Source organism: Balearica regulorum, chromosome 3 (assembly GCF_011004875.1).
Source record: "Balearica regulorum gibbericeps isolate bBalReg1 chromosome 3, bBalReg1.pri, whole genome shotgun sequence".
Lineage (NCBI taxonomy): Eukaryota > Metazoa > Chordata > Aves > Gruiformes > Gruidae > Balearica > Balearica regulorum.
The window spans coordinates 559,842-582,418 of NC_046186.1; the positions used below are offsets into that span (position 1 = coordinate 559,842).

General features: G+C 48.0%; 1 protein-coding gene across 17 annotated transcripts in view; it reads right to left on the reverse strand.

Annotated features, from left to right (window-relative positions):
• Window positions 1-22,577, reverse strand: part of DTNB (dystrobrevin beta) — a 205,684-nt gene that overhangs the window by 52,796 nt on the left and 130,311 nt on the right. For 9 of the 17 annotated variants that reach the window (XM_075750221.1, XM_075750220.1, XM_075750217.1 and 6 more), the window contains 4 exons: window positions 12,061-12,146; window positions 10,115-10,228; window positions 8,139-8,235; window positions 1,847-1,867 (listed from right to left, as the gene is read on the reverse strand). In XM_075750221.1, the coding sequence (XP_075606336.1) occupies window positions 1,847-1,867; window positions 8,139-8,235; window positions 10,115-10,228; window positions 12,061-12,146 (318 nt within the window). The remainder of the gene's footprint in view (window positions 1-1,846; window positions 1,868-8,138; window positions 8,236-10,114; window positions 10,229-12,060; window positions 12,147-22,577) is intronic. The other 8 variants (XM_075750223.1, XM_075750225.1, XM_075750222.1 and 5 more) reach the window with 1 other exon arrangement.

Here is a 22,577-nt window from a genome sequence, read left to right on the forward strand (position 1 = left end):
GAGAGGTTGAGGAGTCTCCATCTTTGGAGATACTCAAAACATGATGGGACAAATTCCTGAGGAGCCTGCTCTTGTTGACCCTGCTTTGAGCATGGGGGGGTGGATGAGGTGATTTCCAGTGGTGCCTTTCCACCTCAGCTGTTTTGTGATTTTTGGTGCTTCTCAGGCAAGTGGAGCACTGTATCCTGGGATTTCAGCTTTTTCAGGCTCCACCTTCACAGTTTAGAGGAGAGCAATCTCAAGCTGCTTCAGTCCATGCAAATGTAAGGAAATTTTAATTCCTACAGATCAGCAATGTGTCCTTTGGTTGGTCAAAATCTGCCACCTTGAGTTTCAAATCCTTTTTGGCTCATTCATCATTGATTCCAACAGAATGGGACTGGGCAGTGAAATGATGTGTCCACATTATCTTAGCAGTCAGTTTTGGCTCTCTCCTCCTCCTACTAACATAGTGTTCTAGGGAAAGAAGGGAGGTAAAATTGGGCAAATTCTTCCTTTGATCTCCTATTTACCATTTTCTCCATCCACAATCAAGATGAACATCAGAGTGCAGGAAAACCAAGCTAAAATAATGCTGCATTTCCACGCAGGTGATTAGTCCTAGCAATGATGCTGGGTAAGAGAATGATACATGGTACAGCATTCCACTTGCACAGTTAGAAGTTGGAGGACAGGGACGGTGGAGGCTTGGTTGCTTTCCTTCCTCCAGGAAATTCCTTGACGATCGCTGCCACATGCTGCAATCTGGTCCCTTCACTAAGCCAAGGAATTTCTGCAAGGTGCCTTAGCAAAGCCGGGGATAAATCTTCACCGGCAGCATCGGCTAAAGATGAACTGGGCTCCAACAGAAGATGCATACTTAACACCATCTTCTTTTTAAATCGATGACAGAACTTTAATAAAAGGCCATCCAGGAGCCACCAAAAGCCAATTTCAGCACATGCAGCACTGAAGCATTTTCAGCAATAGAAGTGACCCAGAAATATATATTTCCTTACAGAAAATAAGGCACCAGAATTTCCAATCCACGTATCCAATATCCAATTTAGGTGTCTGATAAACAACATGTAAAAAACCCCCAACAATGGGAAACACAGGATTAATCTTCATTAAAGCTTTGTGTATAAAGACAATCGTGTTTGAAAACGCTGAAGATTTGTTCTGCTGGAGAGAAGACATTGAACATCTGGCTATTTCCGAGAAAAGCAAAAGGGCTCCCTCTGGAGTGGATATTGAAATTAACACAGGAATCTGATTTTAATAGCCGGGCAGAGAAAATGAAAATCAGTAACAAAGCAAATGCATTCTTGTCTCTTGTTATTTTACTCATCCTCTTTACAATGAATGTACTGGGACTAATTCAAGGAGACTATATCATGATTGAATGATATGGATCCATGCCCAGAATATTAAGTCATTAATTAGTTTTCATGCATGGACTTGCATGTGGCAAGGAGGCAAATGAAAGAATTCCTGAAGAGACAAGAAAGCTTTCTTAGCGTGGAAAACACCCCAAAGAACCTCCAACAAAATAGATTATGAAGCCAGCTGAGAATCCACATGTTCAGCCCTGGATGATCATGCACAATTCTATAAAGACCTAATGAAAACAGCCACGGGTCGTGTACCCACGGCAATAAACTTAATTCAAAAGGGAGAGAGGAATAGCTTTAAGGACATACACACAAACATGCTCTACTGGAAACCGATGAGGGCTGCTTTCAAATTTACAAGTGTGAAAGACCCCGCATACCCATGGTTTATTTGCATCCAAGCCAATTAACAGAAAATTGTTTTCATGCAGAAAGAAAAGAGTTAGATCACCTACAAATTGAAGTCAACTTACTGCCTGCTTTTGCTCTTCTTCCTATAAGGGTTGGCAAAAGAAAAGAGTGAAGAGAGAAACAGGATAGATTAATTATCATATGAAAAGGAAACACAAGCACACAAAATACGCAACAGACCCACTGGAAGAACAGAACATGGCAAACTGCAGAAACATCTGCAGACACCAAAGGGAACAGGGAGGATAGACGTGAGAGCTGCGGTGGGAAAGCAAAGGTGTCATTCCCTCCATTCTCAAAAGAAGTCTCTCGTCTAAAATGGCCCTCGGTGTTGGTGAAAGTCAGATACACGGGATGGCTCTCACGGTACGGATATCTTGGATACAGGATAGGATATCCAGTGGATATCTTTTACACAGAACCTTTCCTGGCTTCTCTTCCTGCCCCGGACTCAGAAATGCCTCTCTAGATGCCCTCAAGGCAAGAAATACCCAACTACCACCGGCCAGCGCCTGGGAACACCATCTGGAGCGTGCAACACAAACCTGGAGACCCAGACTGCCGCAGCCCAAGAGGCAAAACAGTCAGAGAGTGCCTGGTAGCACCGGGCCCGCAGGGACCTCTGCAGACGGGATTCCAAAGGGCAAATTAACGAGCGGCAATCCACCAGGCCTGGGAGGGGAGAAGCTGGGGGGCAAGAGCAGCAAAGATGCGGAGTAAGGGACAAGATGCAGAGAAAACAATTCCTTTGCTGCAATGCAATGTTTGTCAGGATCACTATTAATTTGGAAGCCCCAAAAAAAGATGAAATATGGATGAATTTATCCTCTTTTAGAGCAGAGAAACATATGCTGTGATCCTGCTGGGCCGGCGGGGCCACATTCTGACTTCAACGATACAGCCTTCCCAGGAATGAGCAAAATATCGCACAGTGGAGAGCTGCTTTCATAATTCAAAAGTTTTCAGAGATTCATCCTCGCATATCTAACGACCAGGGCGAGTCCTACGTGCTGTTCTGTCTGCTCGGTTGTGTGGAGAAGCACGGCAGTCGTGGTGCGGGTAGCAAAGCCGTGCATGACAAGTGAGGCCGGCAGCGTGTTTTTGATGACTCTCATATGCCGAGAGAGCAATTACAGCTTTTTCAGGGTAACGGCGTGTGTCCTGTTCGATGCTGGCTTGGCACGGACTGCCAGTGCAGAGGGCAGCAGGACCACTGGTAAGCACGTCTCCCCAGAAATCCAGGCCATGGAGTTAAAATTCATGGAATAAAAGCTCCTTCTGGCTTTGAAATCCATGAACCCATCTATCCACCTTCCCTCATTTATTTCCCGTCTGAGCGGGATTCACCTGAACCTGTCCCTTAGTTCAGAGCAGCTTCTTCTCACTGGGCTGCAGTAAAAGATGTTTTCCCAGCTGCGCTGAGGGCACTACAGAGATATCTAGGGACAACTGCAGAGAATTCACATTTCTGAGCACATACTTTTGGTTTTTTTCTCCTAAGACTTGGGGTTCTTTCAGGCAAGTGTTTCAGCACTGATGCAGGGTACGGCTCCACCGAACCACAGCTCCACATCCGCTGCGGGGCCCGGCGCTGCCCCCCCGCCACGTTCCCCGTTGTTCCTCCGACCAGCACTGGGACTCGCAGGAGCAGATGGGGAGCCAGGGCAAGGAAAAGATCTTAAATGATCTCCACTCTACCAAAAAAGTTTTTACTTTGAAAAATGAGGCTTTAGCATTAACTACAGATGTGAAGGAAAAAAAAAAAGTCTCTGGAGGCGTGGAGCTTTGCTAGAAGGACTGAGCAGTTATTAGATAAATCATCAGATCGGCTGGTGAGGAAATTACCGTTGAGGAAATGGAAGAAGTGAAATGGGATACGTCTGCTGAATATCCACGGAGCTGCAAGCAAAAGCCCTGCAAGAGGGCAGACAGTCGTCGCTGCGGACTACTGATAGGAGAGTGCCAGCTCACAGCACGAGGAGTGTTACGGAAGGCTTTGGGAAAGACGGGAAAGCTAAGCCAACAGCCGGGGTGAGGAAAAGGAGATTAAAAATGTTGGAAGAGAGTCACTGACGACAGTACTAACGGGCTGTGGCCACCGATCAGCCCAGACGGACGGGCTACCTCTCGTCTGCAAGGGGCTTCATAGAATCATCGAATCCCCGACTGGTTTGGGTGGGCAGGGACCTCCCAGCCCACCCAGTGCCACCCCTGCCATGGGCAGGGACACCCTCCACTAGCCCAGGTTGCCCAAAGCCCCATCCAACCTGGCCCTGAACGCTTCCTGATCTGCTCCATCTGCTTCACTAAGTGCTGGCTGGAGCGGCCAGGAGGAGACGAGATCAGTAGCCAACAGGGGTTCGATGGTGGCCACTGCAGCGGCCCCACGGACTCAGAGGCTACAGCACTAAACCAGCTTGCGCAAGGGCCTGTTCTCCAGCACCATCTGCACATGTCTGTGCTGCTAAAATCCCTTATCACCCCAGTCGGGATGGCCTTATCCACGCTGCCCCCCCCGGGAATGGGTCTGGGCAACAGATGACCCCAGGGTGGTGGCTGGAGATGGTTTGGGAAAGCGCCGGTCACCCTGATCCGAAGGCACGTTGGCATCCGCAGCACCAGCAGAGCAGGCAGGCGGGTGCCCGTCCAAGGACAGAGACAGCCAGAGTCTCGCAGCACCAGAAGATACCAACAACAGCGCTTTGTGCAGAGCTGAACGACCACAACTTCTCCTTCAGGGACCACCACCACCAGATTCCTGTAACCGACCCCCCTGACAGGGTGTCAACACACGTTGGCAATGAGATGTGGAAGGACGCTCGATGCAAAGCTCAACCTCAACTCTAAACTGCAACGGCGTGGATAGGTCACTGCGCGGGCTAATGAACGTCAGAGCAGGACACTAGCCATTGGGTTTTGATCACCTCCGCACTGGCAACCCAAATCGTGGAGGGCTCTTCTCTGCTCCGAGGCCAACTATCACAGCACGGCTCGCCACCGGAAAATGGAGGAACCTCCAGAGAACAATTTTCCTCTCTCTCCTCTTTTTTACAGAGGGAGCTGAGATACCAAACTTTGGGATAACCAAGGTTAGGTAAGCTGAATCCAGCTCCAACTGGTGAAACGAAGGCAGCATTAAAAATGTAAAAAATACTGCACAAGAAAATGGAAAAAACCATAAAAGCTTAACAGCCGATGTAAATTATAAATGAAAATTTGTGAAGTGCACCAAATGATGAGAGAAGCTAAAACCTTGCAGGAAAAATTCGCATCTGGCAGGGCTAAAACCACCAAAAAGGAGACTTTGAAATGAAGACAAATATCAGAAACAAAACAGAGCCTTGAGGTGGTGCATCCTGCTTCTTGATAATGGCGGTAACATTCTTCGCATGGGAAGAGGAATTAGGATTTCTGTTCTGTTTGACTGTTAGCACTTTCCCCTTGCAGTTTCTATCGGCAAACAGTGAAGTACTTTCCGCTAATAATGAGAAAAGGTGTTTAAAAGTATCTACTCGAAATACTATTTTTAGGTCAGCGGGCCTGGGTAGCTTGCGGCCGGGATTCTTACAACAATTACCCGAAGGGTTACCTGGTCCGGCGAAGGTAATTTCTAACAGATCCTGGGGCACCCAGGACTGGAGGGTGCTGTGTGGCACTCGTACTCAAGAAGGGAGGTAAGACAACGTAAATAAGCATAAACGTCCTACCCTGCCATTAATTTGTTCGGAGTAACAGAAATGCTGATACAAGCCCCAACTAATACGTAATACGTGAAGCACTGTAAAGTCATGGAAAAGAGGTCCTGCCAAATAAATCTGATTTTGTTATTTGAATGTATTACAGGTTGGGCTTCTAGAGGAACTGCACGGACGTAATATATTTTCATATCTGCAGTTCCTTTAGAGGCCAAACCTGTGATGCACTGTCATTAACCAGTCAGCACTATGCAAAATAAATAAAGCACTTGACACGGAGTACGATCTGGATAACTGGCAGCTTTCAAAGAGCACTCGCTGGTGCGGAAAGGCACAAAAAGGAAAATAGTGATGAAGAGCAATGAAACTCCTCCTGTAACTCCTGCGCAGTGCTGCTAAGATTCAGAGAAGAATTGAACATACAGTTTGTTTTTTCCCCAATTTAAAAAAATGGTCTTAAAAATCTGGAGAAGGCAAAGAAATCAACTGTAAAAAGTACTGAAGTGCAGGACTGTGAGAAGCTCAGAAAAGCTCCACCTGTTTAACTGATTTAAAAGAGAAGACTGAGAAGTGCCTTCACTGAGATGAGTAAGTATCTGCGTAGGAAAAAACCAGGGGTGCTAAAGTACTCCTTAATTTAATGGCGGCAGAACCGCACGTACCAGAGCCAACGGGTGTAAACTGAAGCTAAATACATTAACTGAAAATGAGGCATAAATTTTTAACTGTGCAAGCAAATTTGCATTGGCAGTGATTTTTCCATTTTTGATTTCCTCAGCTCAAGAACAGATGTCTTTCTGGAAGATGCTTTAACCAAGGAGAAGCTGCCAGGCTCCATGGAAAGCTCCTAAGGGGAGACGCAAAGACCCAGACAGTGCAACGTGCAGAACCAGATGACTCCAATAGCCACCGGCTCACAGGTAATTCAGGTTGGAAGGGACCTCAGGTGGTCTCAAGTCCAGCCCCCTACTCAGAACAGGGTCGACTTAATCTCAGCCCAGGTTGCTTAAAGCCTGATCCGGTCGGGTCTTGAAAGCCTTGAAGGATGGAGATGGCAACACCTCTCCAGTCCCTGCTCCACTGCTTGAGCATCCTCATGGGGAACAAGTTTCTCCTAATATCCAGTTCTATTTGTCCTTACAGCCTGTAAACAATTTTGCTGTAGAGGGTCAGAGTAGGGCATTGAGAAAGATGGTCCACCTGGCCTTCAAGGCTTTCGAGATGGAAGAGCGGAAAGTCAGGCCAGCTGACGGAACTGAGATGACAGCATTCACACCCTGCTGAGATGACAGCATTCACATCAGGTCGTGCCTGGGAGAATTAACTTGTGAAGGCTTGCGAGTGCTTTGAAAATAATAAGGTCTACGGAAAATCTCCCGTCAGAGCTCATCACCACGTTAAAGCAGATATCCAAATGATTTTGTTATAAGGAGCCTCCTCAAGTGTGTGCAAGAAAACTGCTCAGACTGTGGCCAGCTGACCCAGAAAGAATCACGCTTTCTGATGCAACAACTTTTTATACTTTCCTCAATCTGTAATTCAGTTTTGGATGTCGGTTTCCAGAGATATCACACCCCAACTTACAAAGGTTCTGGCTCTGAAGAAATCAAAGGGAATTTAGCAAGTGATGGTCTTCAATATTTCTAGCAGACAGACACTGACAGGCTGAAGAGGAACAAATGACAGCGTGCAGAACCACTGAGTTAACCCCCAGCCTCCCAGCTACGAACGCTGACTGCGTGCGACGTGCCCACGGAACAGTCCAGGCGCCTCAGGAGGGCACCTGGCCACAGCCTCTGGGCTGCGCCTTCCTGCTCCAGCACGCAAGCCTGATCTGCAGAGCGACTGCGCTTTAGGTGCACAGCTGATGCGAATTCATTATCGCTTTCAAGTGCAGACAAGCTCTACGTTTCTCTGGAGCTATGAAGATGTGCCCAGGGCTGATCTACAGACCCCGTGCTGCTCCTGTCGTGCCAGTGCTGCGATCTCTCTCCCGCGGCTTCCATTGCCTGCCCTACCTTTGTCACATCTTGTCTTAGATCAAAAAATCTTTTGAGTAAGGGCAATGTTCTGCCGCTCACTTTACAGAGAGACTCTTGTCCAATTTAAAGAACGGAAAGCAGAAACTCATAATAATACTTCAGACTGTTGTCATCAGCCATGAGCTCACCTCTAGCAGGACTCTATCTCACCAGAGATCCAGACAACATCTATCCCAGAGCACAGCCAACACCACCACGCTCAAGCGAAGCCGCGGACAGGGCCGGGTTGGTGCAACGTTCCCTGGTGACACACGGCACCGTGTCACGGGGAGTCGCGTTCCGCACCGCCACAACTGCGGCTTCCAGTTTATGTTCCAGATAGAGCTGGAAGAGCTGCCCGCAGCTGATGACCAAATCTAATACCCCACGAAAGCCTTCCGCCTCTTCTGGGCTCTTGGCACTTTCGCCAAAGCAGCAGCACGCGAACCCGACAACCCGTTAGCCAGCTGCACCAACGCAGAGCCAGCACGGAGATGACAGTTTTGCAAATTCCTCCTGTTCCTCGCGGAGTATTTATAACGGTACGACCGCAAAGCAGGAAGGTCAGAGCAGCGACAGTGCATTCCCGACCCGGGGAAGAGAAGGATGCTCTGCGTCTCTGGCAGGACGTGGCTTACTTTGAGCAGTTTCATCAGCCCTTCGAGCTGCACCATCAGTTCTCTTCTGCTTTCTTGAAGTGCAGACATCCTCTGTTCCAGTTCATCCTTCCTCTGTCTGTTCAAGGTACATGAAAGAAAGAGTCAGAAAATAAACTTTGGGTATTTCAAAACCACTTCAGGAATTGCACCCGTATAACTCTTTGGTTTCTGTCACTCCCCCCTGCTTCCAATTTAACAAAATAGAGCAAAGCACAGTGCAATGTCCATGAAACCTATATATAACAATCAGGCTTTTCACGTAAAATCCAGAAACCTGCACTCAGCACCTTGGTAGTAGGAAGCCCTTTGCAAGAGCACAGCGTTTTGAGAAAAGCCGCTCAATTTTCTCTTCCTTTTAAGAACTCTTTCACCATCAGATCCAGCATCCTGCAGTGCTTTCAGAGAAGGAAGAATGAACTACGGGAGGAAAGGCAGAGGGAAAAAAAAAACCAAAACCCACAAAGAGGAGAAAAGGCTGCAGCTGTTTGGGAGGGAAAAGCTATCGCCCGTCTGGACGGAGCCTCGGCAGAGCTGTTTCTGTCCACCAATGCAACGTATAATCTTTGACACATATTTGCTGTGCCAGAACCAGGTACCAAGAAAAGGAGATAAGAAGTGACCTTCCCCTTCCTTGGCATCAGGAAACCACGGTCTTCCTACAGATGCCTATCTGTGAGATATTTAAGGAAATACGACTGTTTGGTTTTATTTTATATTTTAAAAAATAAAGAAGTGACTAGCATAAGGAGACATTCAGTGATGAACCATGAAGTTCAGTATCTTATATGATTTAAGAAATATTGGGCCCCACAAATCCCAATCATAAATAATGATAAATAACTAAGAAAAACCCCCACCCAGATTAGAAAGGCTTATTTATTCATCTACAGTTATTTTTGTGGGCACCACAATGTCTTAATCCAAAGTTAAAGGCACCACATATGACATGCAATCTCCTTTTTCTCCACCTCTTTGCATAACATTTTGCACAACATCTGTGGGTATCTTCTGCATCCTCTCCAGTTTTTTAAACATAATTACACGTAGCTATGCAAAGCGTATAGCTAGAAAATCTATGAGCTATTATCATTAGGTAACAGAATGAAAAGTATCAGCGAGATACCAAAATGTACTATAATGCAGCAGATTCTGTATGAAAAAGCAGCGAAAGAAGTCAAAAGCCTTCGATTCTGCAGTCGGGGCTGGCTGATACTTGGCGGACGCTGCCTGCAGTTGCAGCAGCTCCATCCCAGAGCAACGCAGCTCCTGGAAAAGCTTTAGCCACGAGTTCACCCCAATGCACGAAACACAATGCAGTTTGCAAAGAGCTGCTGCTGCCAAGAGCTTGAATTTTAGAACCTACTTGAGGTTACGGATGGCATTTGTGAAGGTTGAGCTCTGAATTAACTAGTAATAGAAGACGAAATAAAATATAGCCAGAGAATGCCCTTACGACTACCCAACTATAACCACTTTATTCCATAAATACTGACAATTTTTCCCTGTCACTTCAAAATGCAAACTTAGTCAAGGAGGCTTTGAAGATTGTTCTCCAACTTTGGATGTATGTCTGACTCTCTGTAGGTATGAACTCAGGGAGTTTCCCTGACTAATCAAATAACTGACATTCACCTTCAACTCCGCTCCTTTGGACAATAAATGACGAGCGGTTAATGCCATTTCTGCTAGTTTTTCCTATCGGTTTCTTCTTTACAAACAGTTTTCCGAACTGTACAAATAGGATTAATTTTAGGAGACATTTTTAATTACTTCTAAATCCCCTGAAAGAAAAGGCAAATTGCAATACGCTGTCAGTCTTCAGACTTCAGCATCTGAAGAGAACGGCATGAGGTCACCAAAGCTTTGCTGGTGTCACCCTCTGCCCAGCGCCAGCCTGTGCGACGGAGCAGCCCCCACGGCCCCCAACGCGCACGAGGTGTAGAGGGTTCTTTTACCGTAGAAGTCTGAGTTCGGCCAACAAAGTTGGGTTCTGCTGGGCTTTCTCAGGGGTGGGTTGAGAGGCTTGTTCATGTTCCAGCCTGAGACGCTGAATTTCTTGGAGTATCTCTCTACAGAAACGACAGAGGGAAGATTGAAGAGGAAAAAGGTCAGCCGCCGCACTGCTCTGAAACACTGTCGTAGCCCTTCGAGCACTTTCTGTCAGTCTGCAGCCTAAGCACAGCGATTTTGTTCATGTATGACTGGCACAGATCGAAAACCGAGACAGGGCAGTTAGCGCAGTCCTGTGAATTGCTGCAACACACAAAGAGACTTCGTTACTTAATAAGAAGCATGAAATCACTTATGTACCACACGCTGGCAACGACTCTCCAAAACCTTTCCTGCAGAGCGGGCTCGGAGGCTGCTCCACGAGGAAACGGTTCCACTGTCAGCACCATCTGCATTGCACACGCCGTGGGGAGGGCTCTGCAGCTGCGTCCGCAGCTCTGCCAGCGCCGCTCCGCCTCCCGCTCACCTTTCCAAGGGCTCTGGCAGGTCAGCAGGAACAAGGAAAATCACAGCTCATAGTAAGAGAGACAAAGTCCCGAGGTCTCGCAGAGGGAAGGCGGCCAGCCAGCAGCCCAGTGAAGGTCGCTGCGTTCTGCGTAGCCGGGGGTGAGGGAACGCAGCACCGATGGCCAAGGACTCACTTCTTGCGATGGAAATGAAATCCTTCTGAGAGTGAAGATTATAATCTCTAATTCTCCCTCCCCTGCTCTTGTTTAAAACTGCTGAGCTGCTCTCCCTGCAAGGGTTCATACCAGCACCGACCGAGATCTCCCTTATCTGTCATCTCCATGAATAATTTCAAATACCTGCCAGGTCTCTCGGCAGCGTATTGAAGCTACGGTGCTTACATGCTGCAAGGATGGAGCTGTTCCTGTGCTCTCCAGGAACTGGTTCTCCTCCAAACGAACCTGAATTTGTACCGGGTGTGCTGAAGGTGCCTTGGCAAGGGGCCGGGCAGGCGGCAAGCTCAGGCACGCCAGCTGAGCTGCAGCTGGAGCACAGGGAGACCCACGCACCGCTGCAGAGCCAGCACATCGTCGGGCACCCGGAGAGGCTCCGTGGGCGACCGAGGGCCTGCCTGTGTCCTGCAGCACACGGGGTTTGCAGCCCCTCAACGGCTTGGTCTTTGGAGCAGCACCCTCTTGGCTTCCCTCCGCCAGAGAAACACGAGCTCAAAAGTGGGTGCTGAAGAAGCAGGCAAGTGCAAATGCAATACTGTAATAAAACCAGGGCGATCTCTTCTTAACAGGCCCTCTGGAGCAAGAAAAAGAACTGAATGGTTTGGGTGGGCAGGGACCCCACAGCCCACCCAGTGCCACCCCTGCCATGGGCAGGGACACCCTCCACTAGCCCAGGTTGCCCAAAGCCCCATCCAACCTGGCCTTGAACACTGCCAGGGAGCCAGGGGCAGCCATCTCCTATTTCTACTCCCAGTTTCTTCAGACTGTTTTGTCTCCCAGCAAAAGGAAAATCCCACTCATTCTTCTCAAGCCGGCTTTACCCACCAGCTTTTCCAGCCGCTCGCTCCAGCACGGCGCAGCAGCTTTATCTTCCTGCTGCCACTCGGACGCCTTGCCCTGCTGCGAGAAGTTTGCGGGGTCTGCGGACAGCAGAACGAGATGGCAACGCAGCTCCTGACGCTCAGCGGCAGTTAAGATGGTTTTAAGAAGATCAGTGCAGATGATCAATCCGCTCCCTGGGGAATAAGGGCCCCGCAGCCGCAGCCGCGCTGAGCTAAGGGTTACCGAGGCAGCTACGCCTTCCACCGACCAGGAAAACAATCTGGTTAATACAACACAAAAGGATAAAACCAGCAAAGCACACGGACTGAAGCCTCTTCTCTCCTCGGATGTTGTTCCCAAACCAATACTGATCAAAGCTTGCTTTTTACCTGTTCTTGTTCTCCAGCTCTGCTATCAGCTGTCTTTGCTGTTTATTGGCATCAAAGCTGAAACCCAGGTCTGTTGGTGGGCGAGGCTGTGGATGAAGAACAGAGAAAAATTAGACAAGATATTCACGACCTGTGAGCACACATGACGCAGTCTGGCTCCAGCCCCGCGTTTCCTGAATGCCGTGGTACGATACCCACAGCCCAGGCTGCGAAACCCCGAGAACAGCGGTGCTGAGATGGACCGCGGGGCACATCGGGATGTGGTTTTACACCTGACCTGCTCTGATCTCAGGGCGGGTGGCTGCTGAAAGGGTGACTGGGCTCAGCATCCTCGCTACCTGTCTGAAGAATTTATTTGCTTTTTTTTTTTAAAGACCTTCAGAAAAAAAATCCACATCCCTGTCTGTTCCTAAAGCATCGACAGGCTTCCCTGGGAAGAGATGGAGTTACACCTGCATCAAAAAGCCTTTAGCGAAACCTTGACCTTCCCCTACGTCGGCTAGTGAAGAAAAGTTAGAATAACTTCTAGCTTATGGACCGGATTATTCACACACATTACATGTAAGCACGGTCGCTGCCTCTGGAAAACCGAATTAATCCAAATCCCTCAAAAGGGGTTGCTGAACTGCTGCATTTTCAAGTGAGTCCCGACCTTGGTGATCCTTGCGCTCGGCACTTTTCATCGGCAGCCAGCACCTCTGCTGAGGAAAGGGCTGGGCACTCAAACAGGGGTCTGAAGTTTCTGGGAGAACCTGCGGGCAGCTGGGCTGGGTGGTGAAGCAGCTGGTTACATGGACCAAGAGGGAGAGGGAAAAGAATGACAGGGTTTGCTCTGGTTCAGTGCGCTTTTCCAGTGGAATCCTGAGATGCTGCTCAGGAGGTCTCGTATGAATCCAAGCCACCCTTCTGGCCATCAGACACAAGAAGTTGTCCACTCAGAGTTGGGGAGACATCTTTTATCATGGACAGGTCTGCCTGAGGAAGGAGAGATGGTTTGGAGGGTCTGCTTCTAACACCAGCTCATTACTGACTCACAGAACGGTTGAGGTTGGAAGGGACCTTGGGGACCACCCAGAGCCGGGGGCCCAGGACCATGTCCAGGCGGCTTCCAAGTATCTCCAAGGTGGGAGACTCCACAACCTCCCTGTGCCAGAGCTCAGGTACCCTCACCCTGAGGAGTGTGTCCTGGCGTTCAGAGGGACCCTCCCGGGTCCAGTGTGCGCCCGTGGCCCCTGGTCCCGTCCCTGGGCACCACTGGAAGAGCCTGGCTCCGTCCTCTCTGCACCATCCCTGTAGGTATTTGTAGACATGGATTCCACCCCCCTGAGCTGCTCTGCTCCAGGCTGAGCCATCCCAGCTCCCTCAGCCTTTCCCCACAGCAGAGATGCTCCAGTCCCCAGGTTAGATTTCCTTATTCTGGGGGTCTTGGGCCCCGTGCAGAGAGGGTGTGTTCATACGGGTAGCGCAGATGATGAAGGCCACGGTGCCTCTGCCTCTGACCGTGTACTTGAGACGTGGGTTGTCTTCTGACACAGCAGAGCACTTCTGTGCTCTCCTTCTGTCTTTTTGTTTTCAGCTGACCTCAAGATTGCAGAGATTTTTACCACAACATTTTCAGAAGGACCTCAGATTGGGATCCTGGTTTGAGAAGACACTTTCACAACCATTTTCAGAAACTATTTGGTAGAAAACCAGCAGTCAGATGGACGAGCTCGGTACCCATCAGTGCTCCTGGAGACAGGGTGGAGAGTGACAGATCCAGGACGAATGGGACAGACACTGCTAGGCTTTCAGTTTTATTCTGCTGTGGAGATCTGGAGCCAACCCCGACTGGATTTAGGCCTGAACTGCAGATGGCACTTCTCTTCTTTGGGCAAAACCCACATGGTGGGTGGGCTTGCTCAAGGTAAATGAGCCTTGCTTGAAAGACATGCCTACAAGCCGGTCTTCTGCGTCCTCCTGGGTGATCTGACGGACTCTTCAGCAGTCTCCTCATGATGGGGAAATTGCCTGTGCAAAAACTGCTTGGTAAGACAAGTCCCAGGCAAGAAGAAACAAAATATCTTGGGAGATAAAACAAACAGTGTGAAAAATAAAAATAAATCAACCCAGAAACCGAAGTGCAGAAACACAATTTGTTGCAGCAGGGTCAGAAACCCTCCTCTTCCCCCCAGGCAGCGGGAGGAGCTGACGGCGCAGGGCTCTGCTCTCCCATCGAGGAATGGGGCTGGTGTGGGTGAGGAGCTGGGATGGACATGCTGATACAGCCGAGTATACCGGTAGGTATCTCATCTCATCTCATCTCATCTCATCTCATCTCATCTCATCTCATCTCATCTCATCTCATCTCATCTCATCTCATCTCATTCAAAGTTCAGGGCAGGTGCACTGTGTAGGCAGTACCACAACCACCACTCTTTCCATCTTGGGGTGACCTGAACAGCCTCAGCGTAGGTAACACCGATCGGACCTACTGGTCCCCCAAAGCCGAGGTCCATGGTCTCTCCCTGCATCCTGGTACAATCAGCCATGGGGACAAGCGCAGGTGATGTGTTTCACCTCTGGGGCTCTTGGGGCTCCAGTCAAAGCACATGAACCTTTGTTCTGCTGCAAAGTAGGACTCTGCCTATGAAAACACAACCTTGTCCTTAATCTCTTTCTTCAGAAATCTTGTCCAAAGCCTAAAATCACCCTCATGACCTAAAGTACTCGAGTCCTCAGAAGCAAAGACAACACTGCAGAGAACTTAGAGGAGACACATCCCTCATGCTCCTCACTTTCAAACATCGCTAGTCACGAGGTCTTTTGGAAACTGTGCCTATTTTGTATGACAATTCAATGTTCTCTTATTTGTTCTATTGCTTCCGAGAGTCTCTTTAATTTTTTATTGTAACTCAGAGTCACAGAGTCGTCGTGGCTGGAAAGGAACTTTTGAGATGGTCTCATCCAAAACCCCTGCTCAAAGCAATGTCAACTACAGTGGGTTGCTCAGGACACATTGTCCAGCTGAGTTTTGGATACCTCCAAGGATGAAGACTCCACAATCTGCTGGGGTGACCTGTTCTAGGGTTTGAGCACTTACATCATCATAAGAAAGTTTTTTTCTTTTGTTTGAATGGAAGTGAGCTACTGCCCGTTGCCTCTTGTTCTGTCATGGCACCACTGAAGAGAGTCTGACTCCATCGTCTTACTTGCAACCATCACAGATTAAATCACAAAAAGACCCCCAACAAGTCTTCTCAAGGCTAAACAAGCCCAGAAAAAAAAAAAATCAGGCTGCTGATTCTCCACCAACATCTAAATCTTCCAGGTTCTTAAACTCAAAAGGCACCTGATGCTCAGCCTGAAAGTTTGCCAAGGGGACGCCTACACCGGTGGAATACAAAGCACCAGGCAGAGGCAGAGGAATTTGATCACCCATATTGTTAGAGATTTAGTATGGCCCCTGCCTTATTTTTAGCCCAGACTAACTAGCTTTCTCAAGCAATTCTCAGCATGGTTTGGGATTTACCCTAAGCCGAGAACTATCTGCAGCAGATGGTTTGTATGCAGCTGCACTGTTCTGGAGGGTGAGAGTGCTCAGTGTTATAGATGTGGGCACCAGAAGTTTTTAATAACTGCTGTACCTCAGGTCTAGGTGCCTATCACACGCTCAGCCAGTGAGAAGTAGCACTTCCCTCTCCCTAATCCATACAATGGGCACTCAGGAGGAGAGGTATCTAAACTCTTCCAGATCCAGAAGTGAATCAAAGAGTCACCTGAGACAGCACTGAGCCTGCTGAAAACACAGCAGAGGTACGTGTCTAACTGCTAGTGCACTTGTCCAGGAAATACATGAGACCAGCCCTAGGCATTCCTGACCTGGCATGGGAAATAAGACACAGCTCCTGTGCCACATGCCCAACGAACAGGCGTCCTGGGAGGCAGCAGGCTCCATCCCTCCCGCAAAGCCCAGCCGCAGGCAGCAGTGCTGGTCGGGATGCAGCCCGGGAACTCTGGTTCGTGCTCTCTGGGTTAGGCTTTATGAAAAATATCCAATGGTGGTCTAGTATTAAAAAACATTAGCTGTCCAGGACATGGAATCTACATCCCTGGGGTGAAAACTCTGATTAGAAAAGAGAAAACAGACTGAAGACAACATAGATCGAGGTTTCGAGTAGCCGGGGTATGAGGAAATTCATCAGAGTACTTAGATCTTAAATAAACCTGAGGCAATCTCAGAGCTTCTGTGTTCATCTCTGAACACACTAAATTTTGTGAGGTGGCGCTCCAGACGCGGCTATCCATAAAGCTTACACCTGGAAATAATGTGAGAAGGAACTAACGACTCCAGACACTAACCTCAGCTCTTGGGGAAAAAACACAAAACAAAACCACTCGCAAATACTTAGAAGACAGACTAAGTAATAGTCTACATGGAGTTTTAAAGAACAAATCATGCCAAAGCAAACTACTTTCCTTCCATAGTAAAAAAATTAAATCCTATGTGTAGGAGAGAAATGTGTATACGTTGCATTTTTGCCTGGCTTTTCTAGCAGCTCAAGCATTGCATTTATTTCAAACTGTTTTTTTCTCCAACTACGAGAGCCTGGTAGTCTTACACAGCACGATTGTGCAGCATTTGTACAAAATCTGACGTTCTGTCCACAAAACCACACCTGAGTTCCAAGCCTCCAGCGTGCTGGGCATCTGTATTCACTTCTCACAAATGGAGAGTTATGTAAGAAACAGAAAATTTCGTATCCGTTACTTTGCTCACAGGATCAGTAGCCTTAATCTTTCCTTGATTGATCCTTGATCAGTAACTCCCCAAGTTCCTTTACAACCTAGCTGGGAGATGGAACTATCTTCTCTGTGACAGGCAAGTATCTTGCTGTAGCCTGTGTAAAAGTACAATGTCACAATGAAAGAGTTTACAACGGACACCTGGAGTTGAAGAAGTTTGTCGCTACCTTTCTCAAGCCAACGATGACTGCAGGCTGTTTTACCGAGTAGACAGTTTAACGAACCCTGGTCCATCCGTTGCAGCAATCTCAGGATGTCCTCATCTTCTGAAACATCAGATTTCATGGTCAGAGGAAGTATTACTCAGGGTAAAAGGATTCTGAGAACAACTGAGAAGCTGGTGGACACGGTGTGGGACTTGTTATTGATCTAAGAGTTTCATATGGGTATCGCATTACCTCCTGTGGACGTGAGTACTTCAAATGCATCTTCTAAATATGACTATTAGGAGGTAATTATAAAGTATGAGGTATCATTTACATGTGCAGATACCACTCTGGGCTTCAGGCTGGGCGTTGGTGGGACAGCCAGACTGTATTTCTTCAGGGAATGACCTCCTCTGGAACACAGGGAAGGAAATCTAACTGTAGTCACTGCTCTCATTTCTGCCCAGCATTTTATTAATACCAAATTCTTGCTGTTGCCACCTTTGGAAGAGTTTCAGGTATGTGGTATAGGATTACGATGGCAGATGCTATTCTCCTCATAAATCCAGGAGGCAGAACTCATTAGAGCATTTGCGTGCTGCTATTTACCTCGATGAGAGGTACCTGTCCTCTCGGTGAAGTTGTATGTGGTAAGTTACATGTAACCTCTGTGCTTAAAGGAAAAAACCCAACCCAAACCATTGATTTACTAGTCAGCACTCTTACATTTGCACTCCATCTTACCCGACAGGTATGAACGACTTGTGTCTTCCAAGATTTATTACTATAATTCCTTTCTTTAAAAAGCCCAGCAGTTTCAGCTCCCTACCTGCTCAGCAGCACTGAACACCAGGGACACATCCCCTTTCTGCTCAACTCTTGCAAATGCTTTCTACTACAGAGAGCAAACACCTGGTGGGAGACACCAGCATGAGAGGTGGGGCCTTCAAAGTTACTACAAAAAACCCTGGCAAACCTCATTTTTCCATGTACAAGAGAAAATGAAGAGAGTTTATATTGGTTTGTCCTCTGTAGCTTTCCTTCTCAGTAAGGAGTAAATACGTCAGGAAGAGAATAGTTCTGTTACGGCACAGAAGCAACGTGGAGATCTTTTCTTGGCCCTGTTGGATGCAGCTCCCAATTTTCTGACAACAACGTCCTATGACCAAACCCCCAAACATTATAGATCCCTACAGAAACAACCTATAGAGTTTATTCAGGGTGAAGGGTTTGGACGTATGGTGGAGCTTGAAAAGAAAAAAGACTTTTTGGCACAGTCACGTGTAGCATAGGTCTCTCATTTTATACCAAACAGCAGCGAGACCAAAGCCAAAGCTTTTCGAGTTGAGGACTAACACTGTAAAAGTCAAAATGTTAAAAGAAGTTTAAAAGCCAAGCAAACTCTCCAGCACGGCTGAAGGTGTGATTGCCATTGTCTTCCGCTTTCCCGGTGCTCAGCAGGAATGCTGGAACCTCAACAGTTTTGAGAAGATCATCCATGTGGCAAGCCCCATCTCGGTCAGAAAATTCATAAGACGATGATCATAAAATCTACTTAAAATCCTTAATATCCCCTAGGAACAGTAAAACCTGCTAGCACTGTAATTTAGTTTTCCTCTGAACAGGCCATTAAACTTGAGAGAGTGCCATGCTGGAACTTCAAGCCAGACTGGTATTTGTAATAAGGAGCCTTCAGACCTCACCTATGGTACACCTGGTTTTTTGAGTGATAGCAGAGGATTTAACGACAGCTTAATCAGGCTCCCAGGTGGCCAGTTTGCGAGCACACTCCTCCATCACCCTGATTCGGAAGAAACTGTCCAAGAACTGTAAAGCTTGCGTCTCATAGGCATCAGATTCCAGGTTCCTTGGTGCAAGGGCCTCATGGTGTCATGGAAAGATGGACCAGTACTTCACCTGCCCATCTCTGTGATATCACAGTCTTCTTTATGATCAACAGACAAAGAAGAGGAGGAAACAAATAACAAAACTGGTTCATATAACTACTGTATCCAGGAGAAGCCAAGAACCAAGCTGCAGATTTATCCTGCAAACAGGAAATCTGGTTTACTTGCTCTTTATGTAAAAAATATTTATGAAATAATGCCTAATGCCTAAAAGAAAAATTACATGAAGGGAATATTACAAATATTATTTAGGTTGTAGGTACAGGAGCTTTAATTAGATGAGATGATGATAGGCTTTTAGCAGTGCTTCATGTAGAGGGAAGAAGAGCAACCACACACTCTTTTCAAAAAAGACCAACGTGGGCAAGAACCTAATTATCGTAACTCATCCACATAACTCAACCTAATTATCCACTCATCCATAACTGAATATTAACTCATATTTATTAGGTGCTCGTGCTTTTCCTAGCACCAAGGCTGCACAGGTCAGCAGAATCCTGCCAAGAGTGCACGGTCCCTGCGGACCTCAGCTCCAGCCGAGGCCACCGGCTCCTGCCTGCCACGGTGGGTCACTCTCCATCAGAAGTCAGCGGGAAGCAGCAGGCACGTCTGGCTCACGGACCAGGCACCGACCTGTGCTCGTATGAACCAACCTGCTGAGGTGCATCAGCAGAAATTCAGGAGGACCTGGGAGAGTGCCTGGGAGTGGGAAATGGGGAAAGGGAGCTGAGGGAGAGCAGGTGGGAGAGGAGATGAAGGAGGTTTTGGCTTGGAGAAGGGGAGTTGGTGTGTAGGACACCGATAACAGAGGGCCTAGGGTTGCTTTATATATATATGCCTGTATATACATACATTCCCCTAAAATACAGGTAATCCCCCCTCCTCTCCAAAGTACGCAGCCACCTGATCTGCAGGATCACCCGTACTCGCGTAAGAGGGCAGTACTGAGGTGGGCTCTGGTATCTGGCTGGAAGGGACAGATTTTGGAAGGGACAGAGGGGGCTGGCACACAGGAGATCATTTCCAGCCCCCGTCTTTACCAAAAAGCTGCCGCTGGATAGGAAGTACCGGATTTTTTCTTACCTCAGACTGAGAATTTGGACAGATCAGCAGAGGGAGACAAACAGATGAAGCTGCGATCTTGAAAGCTGTGATTTAAACGACATTTGGCTTGCTTTCCATTCATTTCCTCACTTTATTCATCTAATCACCTCCTGCTTTTCTCTCTTTTGCTTTCTAGCTGACCGGCCTGGCGGAGCCAGGCAGCAGTTACCATAACGCACAGCACTCTGCTGTGCCCAAGCTGGCAGGCCAAGCATAGCCCTGAGCAACTTAAATGCAATAAAAGGGATTTTGTCTTCCGACGACCAGCTTGAAGAAAACAAGAGTAGCCCAGTCAGAGCTCGCTGGAGCAAACACAGACGGAGCTGCTGTCGAGCAGTGGGTAATTGCACTGGTTGCACGCCATCCGCCCCGCCTGCGCCACCGAGCAACTCGTGTGTACCAAGTGACAAATGATGCATTCTCCTTTCTTCTCCTCCCTCCCCAGTTCTTCTTCTTTAAGAAGAAACAGACTTGGATTTCAGGAATTAACTCTGAGATCTGCCTCAAATTATTTTGTCCCAGTAAGACTTCAAGCAAAGGCATTTCCCCTAAAAATGTCAACGGAATGTATTTGCATTCATATGGTGAGAGGCATTTATTATTGTAACCAGCCTGCAGAAGGCAGTTCTAGCAGTTTATCTAATTTAAGAAAAAGCAGAAACTGATGGACCGAGCTGGATCCATGGCCATGAAGTCCAATGTACAGTTTGCAGCAGTGACCACTGCCAGCGACTTCAAAGGAAAGAGTAAGGAACTTGGCATCAGGCTGTTATAGCGTGGCCAGTCTGTATCTGGGATCCTCTTCTAGCAGTTAGAGCATGTTAAAAAATAAAGCACATTGCACCCGAGAGGCAGGGCTGGAGAGGACATCAAGAAATAATTTTGTTCACATCAACCTCTGTCAAGTATTCCCAGCAGACACTGGTCTATCTTGCCTCTAAAATCTTCATTGACAAATATTCCCTAACTCCTTTACAGTGCTTTCTTTCAATTCTCCACTTTCATTAAGGTCCAGATTTGTAGAAAAATAGAGATGGGAAGGGACCTCTGGAGGTCCATGCACCGCTCAAAGCAGGCCCATGCACCACTCAAAGCAGGCCCAATTCAGAGCAGGTCGCTCAAGAACCTGTTCAGTTGAGCTCTGAACGTCTCCAAGATTCCAGTTCTTCTCTGGACAATCTCTTGGACAACAATATTTGACCATTATCGTGGTGAAAAAGTTTTTCTTAATATATAGTTGGAATTTCCCTTCTTGCAACTTCTCATCTATTGCTTCTTGTCCTTTTGCTGTGCACCTCTGTGGTGGGTTGACCTCGGCCGGCCAACGGGTGCCCATATGTCTGGGCTCATCAGGTAGCTGCAGACAGCGGTAAGATCCCCCCTTGCTTTCTCTTCTCCATCCTGAACACGCCTGGCTCCCAGCTTCTCCTCGTATGTCATGTGCTACAGCCACCAACCGTCCCAGTGGTCTCTGCCGGGCTTGCGCCGACATGTGCACGTCTTTCCTGCGCTGTGGAGCCCCAAAGCAGACACAGTACCGCTGCCACGGGCTCACCAGCTCTGAACAGAGGAGGAAAGTCGCGCCCGTTGGCCAGGGACCCTCTCTCTGCCGGCTGCCCTGTTGCCAGAGGTGGGCTGCTTTGCTGCGCAGGCATGGTCCTGCTCCTGCTGTCCACCAGGATGGCCGGGTCCTCTCCTGCAGAGCTGCCTGCCCCCCCTGCGTGGGGCCGTGTGCGACTTCGTCGTAACTGTCAGCTCGTGTCTCCAGCCTGGCAAGGACTCTCACGCAGCTGCAGTGACCGACTGACACCTGGTACCTGTTTCAGAAGTTCCTGAAGTTTGTGGATTGTGAACTGCTCTGACTCCAACGTCTCTGCTATAAAGAGCCACGCCATGAGGGACCTTCAGCGGCAAAGGCTGATGCAAACGACGCGTTGGGCTCCTTTGCTACGGTCTTTTCATTCCTGACCTGGCCACCAAAACCTCGCACTGATTCCCTAGTTAGATTCCTACTTTTGATGGTATTGAAAATCTTTTTACCATAGACTTCAGCATCGCTTGTGAAGTGCTCTTCAAAGTCTTTTCCTGCCTCTGAATCTCCTGTTAACATTTAACCAGTCCTGTTCATAGCCCTTCTTTTTCTCTCCATTTGGGCAAGCTCTGCATTTCTTTAGTGCCATCCTTTCCTTGGGACATCCTCCTTAGCTTTCTCACTGACCCATGAAAAGAGGTTTTGTATGGTTTTGTTTTCTTTTTCAGTTTTGACACACAGATCTCCTGAGCCGCTAACACAGGATTTTAACAGATCCCAGGCAGCTTACAGGCCTCCTGCTTTTTGGACTGATCCTTTTAGGATTTTTTCCTAATTGTTTCATTTTTGCATAGTTCCCTTTCTGGAAACGGAATACCCGCACGCTGGATTTACTCGGCGTGCTCTCTCCTGCTGTTGAAGGAAAGTGTGCGACGGTTACCACTACGGACCAGCTGGCACCGTTCACACCACTCAAACTCGTCCTGCACCATCCAGGACCAAATCCAGGATGGCATCTTTTTTGTGGATTCTAAAACTAGTGGC